Source organism: Poromitra crassiceps (assembly GCF_964638095.1).
Source record: "Poromitra crassiceps genome assembly, chromosome: 9".
Lineage (NCBI taxonomy): Eukaryota > Metazoa > Chordata > Actinopteri > Beryciformes > Melamphaidae > Poromitra > Poromitra crassiceps.
This window is the reverse complement of record NC_139630.1, coordinates 31,833,816-31,847,096: the sequence shown is the minus strand read 5'-3', so window position 1 is coordinate 31,847,096 and position 13,281 is coordinate 31,833,816. Positions and strand designations below refer to the sequence as shown.

Below are 13,281 nucleotides of genomic sequence, written 5' to 3'. Positions count from 1 at the left end.
GCGCCCGCAACGGAGAATAGAGACACTGCATGAAATAGGCCACGCCCGTCACGGGGGAAAAGCTCCGTGCATTTCCACACACCAGCGTCATTTTCCTTGAATTAAACATAGCTAAAAGCTGTTGTGTGGTGGGCTGCGCAGACAACAAATGTAAAAAATCTTTTTTTGTACTCCTGAGCAAAACAAGGAAGCCATTGAGAATTGGCGAGAAGAAAAATATGGATGTTGCTGTCAATGAAGTAAGTTGGAGTGTTCATCTTCCGTATATACGATCTTTTTGTGCAACACCCGACCATGCACGCGACATAGGAGAACGCCAGGATTGGATGGGAGTTTGTGTTTTCCCCCGTTTTGGGCGTGGTTTCTGAATGATGACGCACTCCGCAGTGTCTCTATTGGTTCTAAACATGCAGCCCATTCGACTAAGGTTTGGTTCTGATCAGGAGTTCACTGCATGTTTAGAAACAGCTGATGACTCTATGCAGAACGGTTTAGCATGAGTCACTCACTCTCTCAGAGTCTTCACCACAGTTGACCTGGCCGGGCCGCGCAGGGAGTCCATGATGAGGATACAAGGCCTGGAGAAGGGAAACAGTTATCAGTCAGTACTGGCTGCTTATCAAGGTGAGAATGCAAGAGATCCAGGGCAGAGAAGTCAACTGAACTAGAAACTAACCATGAACCCTCTGGTCCACAGCTACTGCAGCTTGTTTACCCCCACATTTCACCAGCCACTGTCACTAATTTAACCTAGGGCTGGGCGATATGACCAAAATCTCATATCCCGATATAAGTCATTTCATATCCCGATACCGATATATATCACGATATAGCATATTTTCTGTAAATTCTATTTATAGTTTATATAAAATGACCACATGGCCATTTATTTATGTAGCAGTTAAACCCGTTAAAATGTTGTCAAACCTCACAAAGGTTCATTCAGAATACAGATAAGCATGGCTATTCTTTACAACACAGATAATAATAATTAGTTGCAGGGCAGTAGAATGAAACACAAACTGAACCACACCACCAGTTCGATTTTCAAAGAGGACACTAGCATTTGATGTGTTTGATTTAAGCACTAATTTGGAATCATATCTAAAAGCGGCCACTAGGTTGCAGTATTTCTTTAGTCAACGTCAAAATACCTACATGTTCAGTAGAAGAAGAATAAAACAGTAGAAGAAGAACAACAACGTTAACCAACGCAACTCACCCAGGAAAAGCTAAAAGCTAAAGCTAACGATAGAGGTTTTGTTGTCAGCCCTCAAGGGATTTCCTTGGGATGATGAGAGGAGATGTTTTGCCAGGTTTAACGTTAGGAGGACACACGCAAATATGTATCAAACGCGGACTTAACACAGCGCAAATGCTAGGCGGACGGAGTGGAGGTAACATCTCCCTGCTCTTTAGCCTACTCACGGCTGATTTGTGCCACTTATAAAGGGACGCAACAGGCTTGTTGACACAGAGTCTGGTGCGTGTGTGGACTGTGGACGTGAGTAAAAAAGAAAACAGAATGAAGAAAGCACAGCGTCATCCAAATGACGGACAATATTGCCGTAAAGAGTGTGATTTGCAACACAACGATATAAACGATAGAGCATCATATCAGACGAAATACATTTTCTATCGTCCAGACTAAATATATCGTCATATCGCCCAGCCCTAATTTAACCTGAACTTTATTGATCCGTGAATCCGGGGAATTGGGTCATTCTTGCTGCAAATGACCCAGGGTGCTTGTTAGAGGATTAAAAGTACCCAGTATGTCGGAACGAAACCCATGAAAATATAACCCAAAAAGTATCTGTTACATGCATTGTTTTAGGAAATAGATTTCTGATTTCACTGCAAAACAGTATCCAAAGCTGTTTTAATATGTATTTGGCACAATATCACATTGAGTAAATGTTGTGCTTTGTTTAGACTACAATTGCAATTTTCCTTTTGGTAGACACTTTTATCCAAAGCGATGTACACATGAGATTTTAATACAACACAAGCAAGTTTGAGGGTGAACTTAAATAATAAAATAAAAATTAATAAAAGTGCAATAAAATTAAATAGTCATGCTGCTAATAAAAGAGTTTCCCCTGGCTGAAAAGTTGCTGACATCTTTGCAGGTGTTTGCAGTTTACAGATTTACAAACTGACAGCCAATTTGACTTGATTTGACAACACCAGGTCTTCAGATTAAAAGCACACTTCCTAATGACGCTTATTCTCTCCACCACACCACCAACTGCAACAACAGCTTCCTAATGTTCCCTGTGCTTTGTGTGTCAGAAGAGCGACAGTGCCACCTTGAGGCCAACAGACAGAAGTTCAGTCCACTCACTGTTTGCAGATGGCGGCACCGTCTGAGGTGAGCGTGTCATCCGCCACAGTCCCGTCCTCGCTGCACTCGTCCTGCACACACACACACACACACACACACACACACACACACACACACGCACACACACACACACACACGCACACACACACGCACACACACACGCACACACACACAGAGCAAGGATATTACCAAAACTTAATCTGAAGCTTCTACTGATTCACTGACCAACAAGCGACTCTCTCACAGATACAATGAAGTACAGAGAGCGGAGTAGTACCTGACAGGAGCTCTGGTCGTCAGAGAAGGTGTAGGAGTCGTCGTTCCCGTTCACCGAACCGTAAGACACGCTGATTCTCTGCAACTCGTCTAAACATCACCCACGAACAAAGACCAAACAAACAAAACAAGATGATTACATTACACTTAAAACAAGAACAATCCTCTTGGCTCTTTGGCTCTTCATTCTTTCTGCGGGTCTCAGAACTTGCATGCATGCATACCTCATATGCCAAACTTTCTACAAAGTTTTGTACGGTTATGTGAATTTTTTTGTGATTGCCACGCCCCCTTTTGGTCAGTGGCCATGGGAAGTGAATTGTGTCTAAGTTGACCCATGACGTACTTTTCTACAACGTTTTGTGCAAATCAGTTCAGAACTTGTTGAGATATCCTGCAGACAAACAAACTGGGGTGAATGTCCAGAACAGCCTATACTTTGAAATTCTACAGTTTAATTCACAAGCTACATTTACATGTATGGAGAATTCGGTTTTTAACCCGGTTACTCAATTTGATTTTGTGTTGATCCATGTGAACATCATAATTGGTTCAGAATAACCCGATAGAGCTCGTACTCAGATTACGAGAAGTTAATTTACTGTCAATGGAGGAGGAAATAAAGTGCACACATCGACTTAGTAGGTAGGTGCAGGACTAATGAACGATAAACTAGAAGAATGAAATAAAATTCTGCACACTGAAAAATCAAACTGCCCGGGAGCTTGATTTTTCAGTGTGCAGACTTTATTTCATTCTTCCAAGTTAATTTACTGTGCCATAAAAACATCTCCCTAATTTCACCTTTGGTTTTTGCCATCAGTCAACTCACCGACCTCATCAGTAGACTTCTAGAGCCGAGTGCATTACCAGCAGCACCTATTACCTGGTGTTTTTGATGTCATTTATTATAGTGAAAAGTATAATTGATATGACTTGATTAAAGTATAAGGGATTACCAGTGGGATAATTTATCTGCCAGAAGTAACCTTGGTCAAAGTGGAAAGGGGAATATCTTTTCCTTCCGTGACAACAGGGACGCTCACTTGTGTACTGTGGTTCGGCGTCCACCTGTCCGTTGACCGGCACTGCGGTGGCGCTAGAAGGCTCCTGTCCCCCGTTGGTGAAGGCGGGGTTCAGCTCGGCAGACCCCTCGGGGCCCCCGGGGGACGGGTGGCACTCCGACGGGCCGGCCACCTGGTCCGTGTCCGGGGACAGCGGGCGGCAGTGCTCCGGGATCTGACCCTCCGCCGCGGGGGCCGAGCCCGAGGACGGACCCTGGTACAGCGGGTTGGGCTCGTACACCGGTCCCTGCAGGCCCGGGAAGCAGATGACTGCCAGGTACCAGTGAGCTCTGAGGATGAGCAGGGAAAAGACTTTTAATATAAAGACCAACTTCAGCTTCATCTAGTAAGAAAGAACGTACACTACCAGTCACAATTCTGGACCCACCTGTTTGAACGTTCTGTTTTTAACTCATTGAGTGTCAATGACGTCGATCGGCGTCAAAGTAAATAGTAACGTTCAGTGCCAATGACGTCGATCGGCGTCAAATGCGTTTTTTGACGGTGGGACGTGGATCCTGTACAAATATTGTAGCTATTGAAGGTGTATAACCTATTTTACGGACTCATTAGGTGGCGACAGTGCTCTCCAGATTAGAGGAAGGTCAGGAAAACAGCAGGAAAAAGCCCCGTGATGAAAGAGAAACCGCTCATGCTGCAGCCAGAGCCATATAGATTGCTCTGGCTGGAGCTGACGTTGGCTGCGAACAGCAAACTGAGCTCCTCTGTCTCTGCTGTATAGTTTCTCCACACGATTAGCCGCCAGAAAAGCAGCACCCGACGCCGAAGGGCCAAACCATTCTCAGCAGTCCGGTTTAGCTTTTCCGTGTCGCGCTGGGAGCCGGTGCACAAAAACGGAGCACTCCGAAAATAGACGCTGGGTGCGTGAGGCTGTGTAGTGTGGGGAGGAGTTTGCAGCTGAGGGGGGAGAGGAGGGTGGGGCACGCAGGGCACCACACAACTACACCACGTCACTACATCAGAAAATATTAGCTTCAGACTCAGTGAATGTGCTTGAAATGCTTCATTTCACAAAAGGCTGAATATCTCAGCTTCTAATTTGAAACGCCTGTTTTTGCTGAAAACAACCTATCTTCTCCGGCTCATAACTAAAGAACGGAAAATGGTATCAATAAACTTTTTTTTGCTGATGATATAAGAGAGTCTCCTCGTTCTTTGTGCGTGTTCGGTGTTTACATAGTAATATCACACAATATTCTGTGGGCCTCGAGAAATCACTGAAAACGCTCTGAAACTCTGGCACTGGGAGCGTCCGTTCTCCAAAAGTGGCTGGCACTCAATGAGTTAATACTCTTAAAGTCATTTTGATCTATAATCTTCTGCTTAAATGCATGAAATTTGTTTCTTTTACAAATATAAAAAGTGATTTTGATCCCATGTATGAATTTCTTTCCAAAGCCTTGAACACCACCAACAGCCTTCAGTTTACACGGCATCAGAAATACATCCAAAATCATCAATCATTTCAAAATAAGGGTCCCAACACATTTATGTAAAAGAATTAAACAAGCATCACTATACTGTATGTGAAATCAGTGGGTTTACAACTGCATTATCTATGAGTGCGTTTACATGCAGACAATAAACAGTTTATTAGCGGATTTCTAGAGTTACCTGATTATTCAAGTGGTCATGTAAACAGCATAAACTGATAAGCTTTATCCGTTTATGGTCATAAACGGGTTATGAGAAAACCGATTAACACACCTAGGTTTTTGGCCAATAACCTGTCTTTTGAGTGCATGTATACAGCGTATCAGGTTTCTTGTGGGTTTATACATCTGCGCATGTACAAGTTGCATGTAAAAAGTTGAATTACCGCCGCCTTCTGGAGAGAAATCCGACTACGGTAATTGACTGAATCATGTAAACCCGGGTTTTTCCTATTGTCGGATTATTAAAGTGCATGTAAACGCAGTAATCAGATTATTGCCATAAACTGATTACTCACAGTTATCAGTTTATTGGTGTGCATGTAAACGCACTCTATGTAGTCAGGGATATCTTGTACGTTTTGGCCATACAGTTCATCAATTCAACGTTTCAACACTTTTATTATTAGGATTTGTGCAAAACAGACTGGAGACTCACGACTCGTTGATGGGAACGAAAATGAAATCCTTCTGGAACAGGTCGACGTGCCGGGTCCACGTCTTCACCCTGTTGTGCTTCCTCTTCTGGATCCTGGGAGAGCAGAGGGAGCAGAGCGCCTGTTAGCTCAAACACTCATGTTAAGGAGCATCATGTTTTGGCACGAAAGCAGCCAGCGAGGAAACTCACGGCAGGTTGGTGGTGTCCGGGGCGTTTCTCCGCTCTCTCTGGTTCAGCCTCTTGTAGAAGAAGGAGCTAAAGACGTGGCTTCTCTCTGAGTCTTCTTTACGTAACTTTTCTAAAAATAGATATCTGAGATGGAAAAACAATAACAGTTCAAAAGTCATCTCACTCTCACGCGATGCAAATATAAAGCTATACATTTCATGTTTCAGTGTGCAAGCAGTGACAGAGTACACTACACACTGTGTCAATTATTATTTTACTGGTTTGTTTGTTTTTTACTGCACACAAATCATCATTGTTGGTTGTGTGAAGTCTTTTCTTTTGCAGTCAAACACAAAGAGAAATGTATGATCTGAATGAAAAGCGAGGAGGAAATGGTCTTTATAGATCAGTGGTTCTCAACGTTGAGGGGGTTCCAGGGGGTCCCCAGCAAAAATATGAATTATTTATTTTCACTATAATTCCATCCATAAGTAACACAATGACCGTAATAAAACATCTAAAAGCAAAAATCTTATCAGCTGGGGGACCCTGGGACAAAATCGTATCAAATGGGTGTCTGTGGTCTAATTTGTGTCAGTTTAGGCGTCCTTCACATGAAGATAAGACAACATCTGAATTACAAATACAAAAGCTTACTTTAAATAAAAGTCTATAATAACGTCGTTCAGGAATTCCCCGTCATTAAGGCAGTGGAGGTCTTCATTGGTGACTGATATTCCTCCTGTAGCTGGAGGAGGAGGATACACCATCAACCTGAACACAAGCGTTACAGAAGAAATAACAAGGTTACAAGGATGTTGCTTCAAATCCCCAGTACAGTTTATAACAAGTACCTTCACGTCTGTCTGTCTGTCTGTCTGTCTGTCTGTCTGTCTGTAGGATATCTAAAAAAGTTATGAACAAATTTGCACGCAACTTTATAGAAAAGTCATGTGCCAACTTAGAACTGATTAACACTCCAAGCGAGGTTTTTAAAATTGCTTATGTTCATGCAAGCCGATGGGATCACTAGAAAGATTTGTGTATCAGAAATAAACATAATTCTCTCAGACTGGACCTAAAAAAGACATAAGACTTTGTTGTCACTGAACTTTTATTTACTGCATCGTATCGTGGTCATATCGCATCGTGAATCCCACATGGCGTATCCAATCATAAGATACCGTAAGCAGATGGTCCCATTGCTAGTTGTAGTCCATGTGGACCTAAGTGTTGTAAAAGCACCGCTCACTTGACAATGGGTCCAGAGAAGGTGGGCTGCAGCTCGGCCATGTCCTCGTCGTCATCTTCGTCGTTGAAGAAGGTGCTGGCGCGCTGCCGGGTGGCCATCCGCGTCCGACCGGGCGCCGTGGAGATGGCCGTCACCACCGGGGTGACCTGGGTCACGCTGGTCCCCGCGGAGACCGGTGCGATTGTGGTGGGCGTCGGCTTCGCCTGCAGAGAGGGAGGAGCAATGAAAAGCTGTTAGTGGTGATGATAATAATAATAAACGCTCCAATAGAGAGATGTAAAAAGCTTTATGGATTGTAAAACAACAAAATAATTAAAATGCCAGACAACTTAATTGAGTAGTCAGTAGAATATTCACTGCCCCAAAATGACCATCATATATCTGCGGAGGTTGATACGATTGTTGATCAATACCAATGACTCAATGATTACTTCGGCAAGTGCTGCAAGTTCATTCTTGTAAAACTCACTTTATGTCTGGAACTCCGTTTTAGAACAAAAACTCCACACCTATTGGCTTTTCACAACACTTTGAACGCCCCCCTCCCTTTAACCCATTGATACCCGATGCAGCATTTGTGTGTGTATCCCTTTAAGACCACGCGGTTCACGGTCTTAAAGGGATACACACACAAATGAGGGATATACACGCAAATGTTGCATCAGGTATCAATGGGTTAAAAGACTAAGCAGCCTCATTCTAAAGCCAAAAAAGCCAATGAGAATGCACTTTCATGATTCCAGTATTCGGCATGGTGATACATTTCTGTTGGATCTCTGCTTTATTTAGCTAGCTTACGCCTCTCCATTGGAAAAATTTGATGATAAAAACGGATAGTTCCGGACCTTGATTATGATTGGCTGAGCTGCGTTCGGACCTTGATTATGATTGGCTGAGCTGCGTTCGAAGCCCTGGTAAAATACTCAAAACGCCACCGAGTGACCAAAACATGAACTCAAATTTGGTGCTTTCTCTATTTCATCTAATTATAAAATGAATACATTTTCGGCTGTTAGTCATAAGTAAACAATTTTAAGAATCACTTTGGGGGACATTTGTCTTTTTGTTTTTTTTTACATTTTATAGGCTAAACGATTAAATTGAAAATCAACAGGTTATTTAATCTTCATTATTAAATAACTTATTCGATAATGAATATAATCATTGGTTGCAGCCCTACGGGTAATGGAATACTTACTGCCACTTTAGAAAACAGAATTAAAGAAGGTACAATGACTAGATTCAGCCAGGATAAAAAATATATTTTTGGGGGCATTTTCGCCTTCATTATTATACAGGACAACGTAGGGGAGGGAGGGAGGGAGGGAGAGAGACAGAGCAGGACACAGAGAGAGGACATGACAGATAACAAAATGACTCCCCAGCCTGCCCTGAGCCCACCTTCTCTTCCTTCTCCTTGGTGGCCTTGTTGTAGTTGACCAGGCGGATGTTGGCCTCGTCGAAGGTGAGCTTGGTGGGGAAGTGGCCGAGGTTGTTGGTCCTGCCGATCTCGCCCAGGATGTCCTCCAGGATCATCTGCTCGTTCATCGTCAGGCCATTCTCGAAGATCAGCACGATGTACTTCTCATCCGACTCTGAAGAAGACGGAGAAGAAGATGAAGAAGCTCCGAGAAGATCCAAGATTATCATCCCAAATTGGATGTGAATTTGTTTGATACAGCCACCATACAGTGGACGTGTACATGTTGCATTCATGAACCTCAGAACTGGACTCAGAGTGGCATATTTTGTGAATGGTGTTTATTCTGAAAAATAATGATTATATGATGAAATGAGTTGGCTGGTACTGAAGTATATCTCTCTCTTGTAGAGATGTAATGGTATGAACATTTCATATCACGATTATCGCAGCCAAAATGATCACGGTTATCGTATTATCACGGTATTCTTAAGAAATTTCGGAAATGTTCAAAAAGTGCTGAGAGACTCACTGAAAACATTTTGCAATCTTTTATATTGAAAACTCAGACCCAAAAAGGATTGATACACTCACTGAAATCATTTCTCCAAGGCTGCATGTTTGCATCTGGGAGACCAGTTTTGGTTGATGATGGACAGTATTTACCATGTTTTTCAAAGCACTGTAATAATCACGCTATGATGGTAATCACGGTACCACGGTTTTAATGCTAATGAAAATTTGAAACGGTACAGTTCTCAACGGTACGAAGGAATTTCATCACGGTTATCATTCAAACCGGTTATCGTTACATCCCTACTCTCTTGCTGGTGCTAACAGACAACTGACAGATCAAGTATTATAAGTAAAAATATGTATTACAGAAAAACCCATGGATTACTCTTAACACAGGGGTTCCCAAACTTAAGAATCCAGAGGGCCAATTGGGGCCCCCGTGAAAAGGGTCTATTGAAATGAACCAAGAAATGAATGGACACATGAATTCGGGCTATATAAATAAACAAACTCGAGTTCACACAAATTGCAGAAATTGATTTCTTGACACTGTGATGAAGTATGACAGGAGTGAAGTGTCTCACCTTGACCCACTGGCCTGCATTGTATTTTGGACACCTTGGCACCACAGTGACTGTGCTAAAACCAAAACAAACCAGGTGTATGGGGTCAGGTGGGCGTGTATGGGGTCAGGTAGGCGTGCGGGGTCTTGTACTCACGGTTGCCGGTGCAGTCGTACCACATGCCGCCCGGCTCGCGGGACATGTTGAGCTGCGTGCGCAGGCGGACGCACTCGGCGGGCGTGGTCTGGAAGAAGAGGACGGGCAGCTTCCGCACGCTGCACCACTCACAGCTGATCAGCTCCGACGCACGCAGGCTCACCTTCTCCATCGTCTCCGGGTTGTCCGGGCCTGGACGCAAGCACAGAGAGGGACTTTCTTACTGATTTTCCCCCCGCCATCTGTTCTCTCCCCACAATTGTACTTGACCAATTCCCCCACCAAGCTGTTCTGGGAGAGTTGTAGACTAGCTAGGGGTGTCACGGTACATGTATTCGTCCCGTGAATTTACGGTACGACCCTCACGGTACCTCGTTTCACGGTACATGAAACGACACAACGAATACGTCAAATCCAGAAGCACCTAAACGCTGTTTGAACGGCATTGAATTGAATTGAATTAAACGCCACAGAAGAAGACACACCAAAACAACACAAGGGCCATAGAAATCCGCGTTCACAGAATGGGACGTTTTGTGGCGATAAGCTGTTTTGCAAATTCTGTCAACATCAAGCCAACGAGGTAAGCTTGCCAATGTAACGTTACGTAGCCGCGACAAAGTCCTTTATAGTTGCGCGTTGTGGCTAAACGTTACATAACACTGACAAGGCTGTTAACTTGTAAACAAGCAACATACATCGCGTGGGATGAGTGATGCGGTCAAGCAGACATCTGCGGATGCAGACAGGCAACAGGGGTAAAGAAGTTTTTCTTCTTCTGCCGTTTTATTCTTCTTCTGAACATGTAGGTATTTTGACGTTGACTAAAGAAACACTGCCGCCTAGTGGCCGCTTTTAGATAGAATTCCAAATTAGTGCTTACGGTACATCAAATGCAAATGCTACATAAAACAAATACAACAGGGGGAGGGGTTGGTGGGAGTATTAGGCTACTCCACACATGCGCTCTGTTTACAAACTTGTGTACAATAAAGATTTGAAATGCCTTTGGCCTGTCAAACAGCTGGAATACAGACATCTGAGAGGGAGGCGCACCCCACACTTTGAAAATCACTGCTCTAGAGTAAAACCTTTTTGTGTGGATTGCCTAGATCTTATTAAATAGTGGACATTTATTAATTCCCACATATTAGACACTATTTCTGATGGTAAAAATAGCGTAAAAAGCAGAATTCAGACATATTCAAAGGGAAAAAAACAGAATTTGGGATTTGTTGCTTTTTTCCCCATTTTCGTACCGTGCCGTATTCGTACCGAACCGTGACCCCAAAACCGAGGTACGTACCGAACCGTGACTTTTGTGTACCGTGACACCCCTAAGACTAGCACATGTTTCCTCCGACACATGTGCAGTCAATAGCCGTTTCTTTACACCGGGCAGCGAGGAGTTTCACCGGCAGGATGTAGTGCGTGCGAGGATTCACCCCGGTTTCCCCTCCCCCCAAACAGGCACCCTGAACGACCGGAGGAAGTTAAATTCAATACCTTTTGAGACCTTTTTCCAAGACCTTTTCAATATATTTTAATTGGTACTCTTTAATACCGATGTCATTTGGTTGGTACCCTTAAAAGTACCGAGTTCAGAATGCAAAGCAGTGAACATTTCTAAGATACATCATAGCGATGCCATTGGCTGTTAGAATGTAAACAACATTTAAAATGTCATTACAAAAGTGATCTAATGTGGATGGAGAGCTTGTGAAACTGTGACGCTCAAGACTCTCACTGCGATTACTACAGCAGAATAACATGGGAGGCGATATCACCATTCATTTGTCTGTATCGTCACATTTCTGCATCACGATAAATTGGCATTCAGCGATATCAGAGATTCCCAGTTCCCAGGTTGTTGCCTCCCGTCTCCTGCTGGTATTTTTGAGGCGTTTGTGTATTGTCTGGACACGCTGGTGCCACAGATGTGGGAGTAAACGGCACTAGTCTGGAAGCAGCTCCCTTCTCCTGCCTTCTCCACGTCCCTCGGTGCACCGATGCATATTTGAACATGACAGAGACGCAGAGGGCAGCCAAAAGCGACTGGAGGGGGCTGACGTCCAACACAACAACAGCACAGCATATGGTCACTTCATGCACAATCAATTAAATGCGTTACTTTGCTGCATACCTTCAGTTTCAAGCTGGATATGGTCGATGGAAAACTGGAAGAGACGGGAGAACAAGAAGGCAGTTTATCATGTCAACTCCCACAGATGTTCCATTTCAAAATAAACTTCTTCCAGACTATAACGTCTCCAACGGATTTACGTTTGAATTTAAAGCTTCAATTGTTTAGGAGAATGCTGTAACTCCGTTTCACTGGAAAACTCCACAAATGTAACAAATTGTGGACTAAGTATCTGAGTATCTACTCACCCCCATGCCGGTGGAAGGTCAGGTGAAGTTACTACTACTAAAGACTGAATTTTAATTTTTGGGTGAACTGTTCCTTTAAGATGATAATTCATGACAGAATTGTATTTAATTTGGTTGTTATTTTAATGCAATTCAGGATAGACAGACAGACAGACAGACAGACAGATAGATAGATAGATAGATAGATAGATAGATAGATAGATAGACAGACAGACAGACAGACAGACAGATAGATAGATAGATAGATAGATAGATATATAGATAGATAGATAGATAGATAGATACTGTAGATAGATAGAATACACACAACATGTGCACATCAGAAAACTGAATATCTTCCACACTTCTGGACTTTTGTGTGATTTTTTCAAGAATTTAAAATGGTCAAATTCGTTTTCCAAACGTCCAAATCAGGAAAACGGCAGTGATGTGTTGTTGGCTTAGTGGTTCGCGTGGCCGACACGGGTTCGAATCCGACCCGTGGTCCTTTGCCACATGTCATCCCCTCTTCTCTCTCGCCACCTTTCCTGTCTATCTACTGTCTATCTACTGTCTATCTACTGTCTATCTACTGTCCTATCAAATAAAGGAAAAAAATGCCCCAAAAGAGATAATTTGAAAAACAGTAGCGTAGACTGAGGGCATCAGATGGGAGAGATCAAAGTACTCACGATGACTGGCTTCGTCACCATCCTGCGCAGAGTGCCCACTCTTACGCTCCGACACTCCAGGATGATGCTGTGACACTTGGACACCACCTTGGGCTTCTTCACCCTTGGCGTAAACTGCTCCGGAGGGTGATTTCCAAACTGCAAAGACAGAGAGAGGCAGATCTGTGGCTTTAGAGAGAGAAATGAGTGTAGTGTAGTGTTGTGTTGTGTTGTGTTGTGTTGTGTTGTGAAGAGAGTAGACGTCTGTTTTACCCGAGGGGGCAGTTTTGTTTGGTCAATGCTGAAGTACAAAAAACTGAAGTGCCTTGAATGACCACTTGAGGCTGGCTGCAAAAGCGAGTAAAT

At 43.4% G+C, this 13,281-nt stretch overlaps 1 protein-coding gene across 5 annotated transcripts in view; it reads right to left on the bottom strand.

Annotated features, from left to right (window-relative positions):
* senp6a (SUMO specific peptidase 6a) overlaps positions 1–13,281 on the bottom strand; it is a 49,602-nt gene that overhangs the window by 2,373 nt on the left and 33,948 nt on the right. For all 5 annotated transcript variants that reach the window (XM_083643555.1, XM_083643558.1, XM_083643556.1 and 2 more), the window contains 12 exons: positions 12,937–13,074; positions 12,018–12,051; positions 9,875–10,066; positions 8,621–8,814; positions 7,220–7,422; positions 6,625–6,741; positions 5,989–6,111; positions 5,800–5,892; positions 3,670–3,977; positions 2,625–2,713; positions 2,348–2,418; positions 510–578 (listed from right to left, as the gene is read on the bottom strand). In XM_083643555.1, coding sequence (XP_083499681.1) covers positions 510–578; positions 2,348–2,418; positions 2,625–2,713; positions 3,670–3,977; positions 5,800–5,892; positions 5,989–6,111; positions 6,625–6,741; positions 7,220–7,422; positions 8,621–8,814; positions 9,875–10,066; positions 12,018–12,051; positions 12,937–13,074 — 1,631 coding nt within the window. The remainder of the gene's footprint in view (positions 1–509; positions 579–2,347; positions 2,419–2,624; positions 2,714–3,669; positions 3,978–5,799; positions 5,893–5,988; positions 6,112–6,624; positions 6,742–7,219; positions 7,423–8,620; positions 8,815–9,874; positions 10,067–12,017; positions 12,052–12,936; positions 13,075–13,281) is intronic.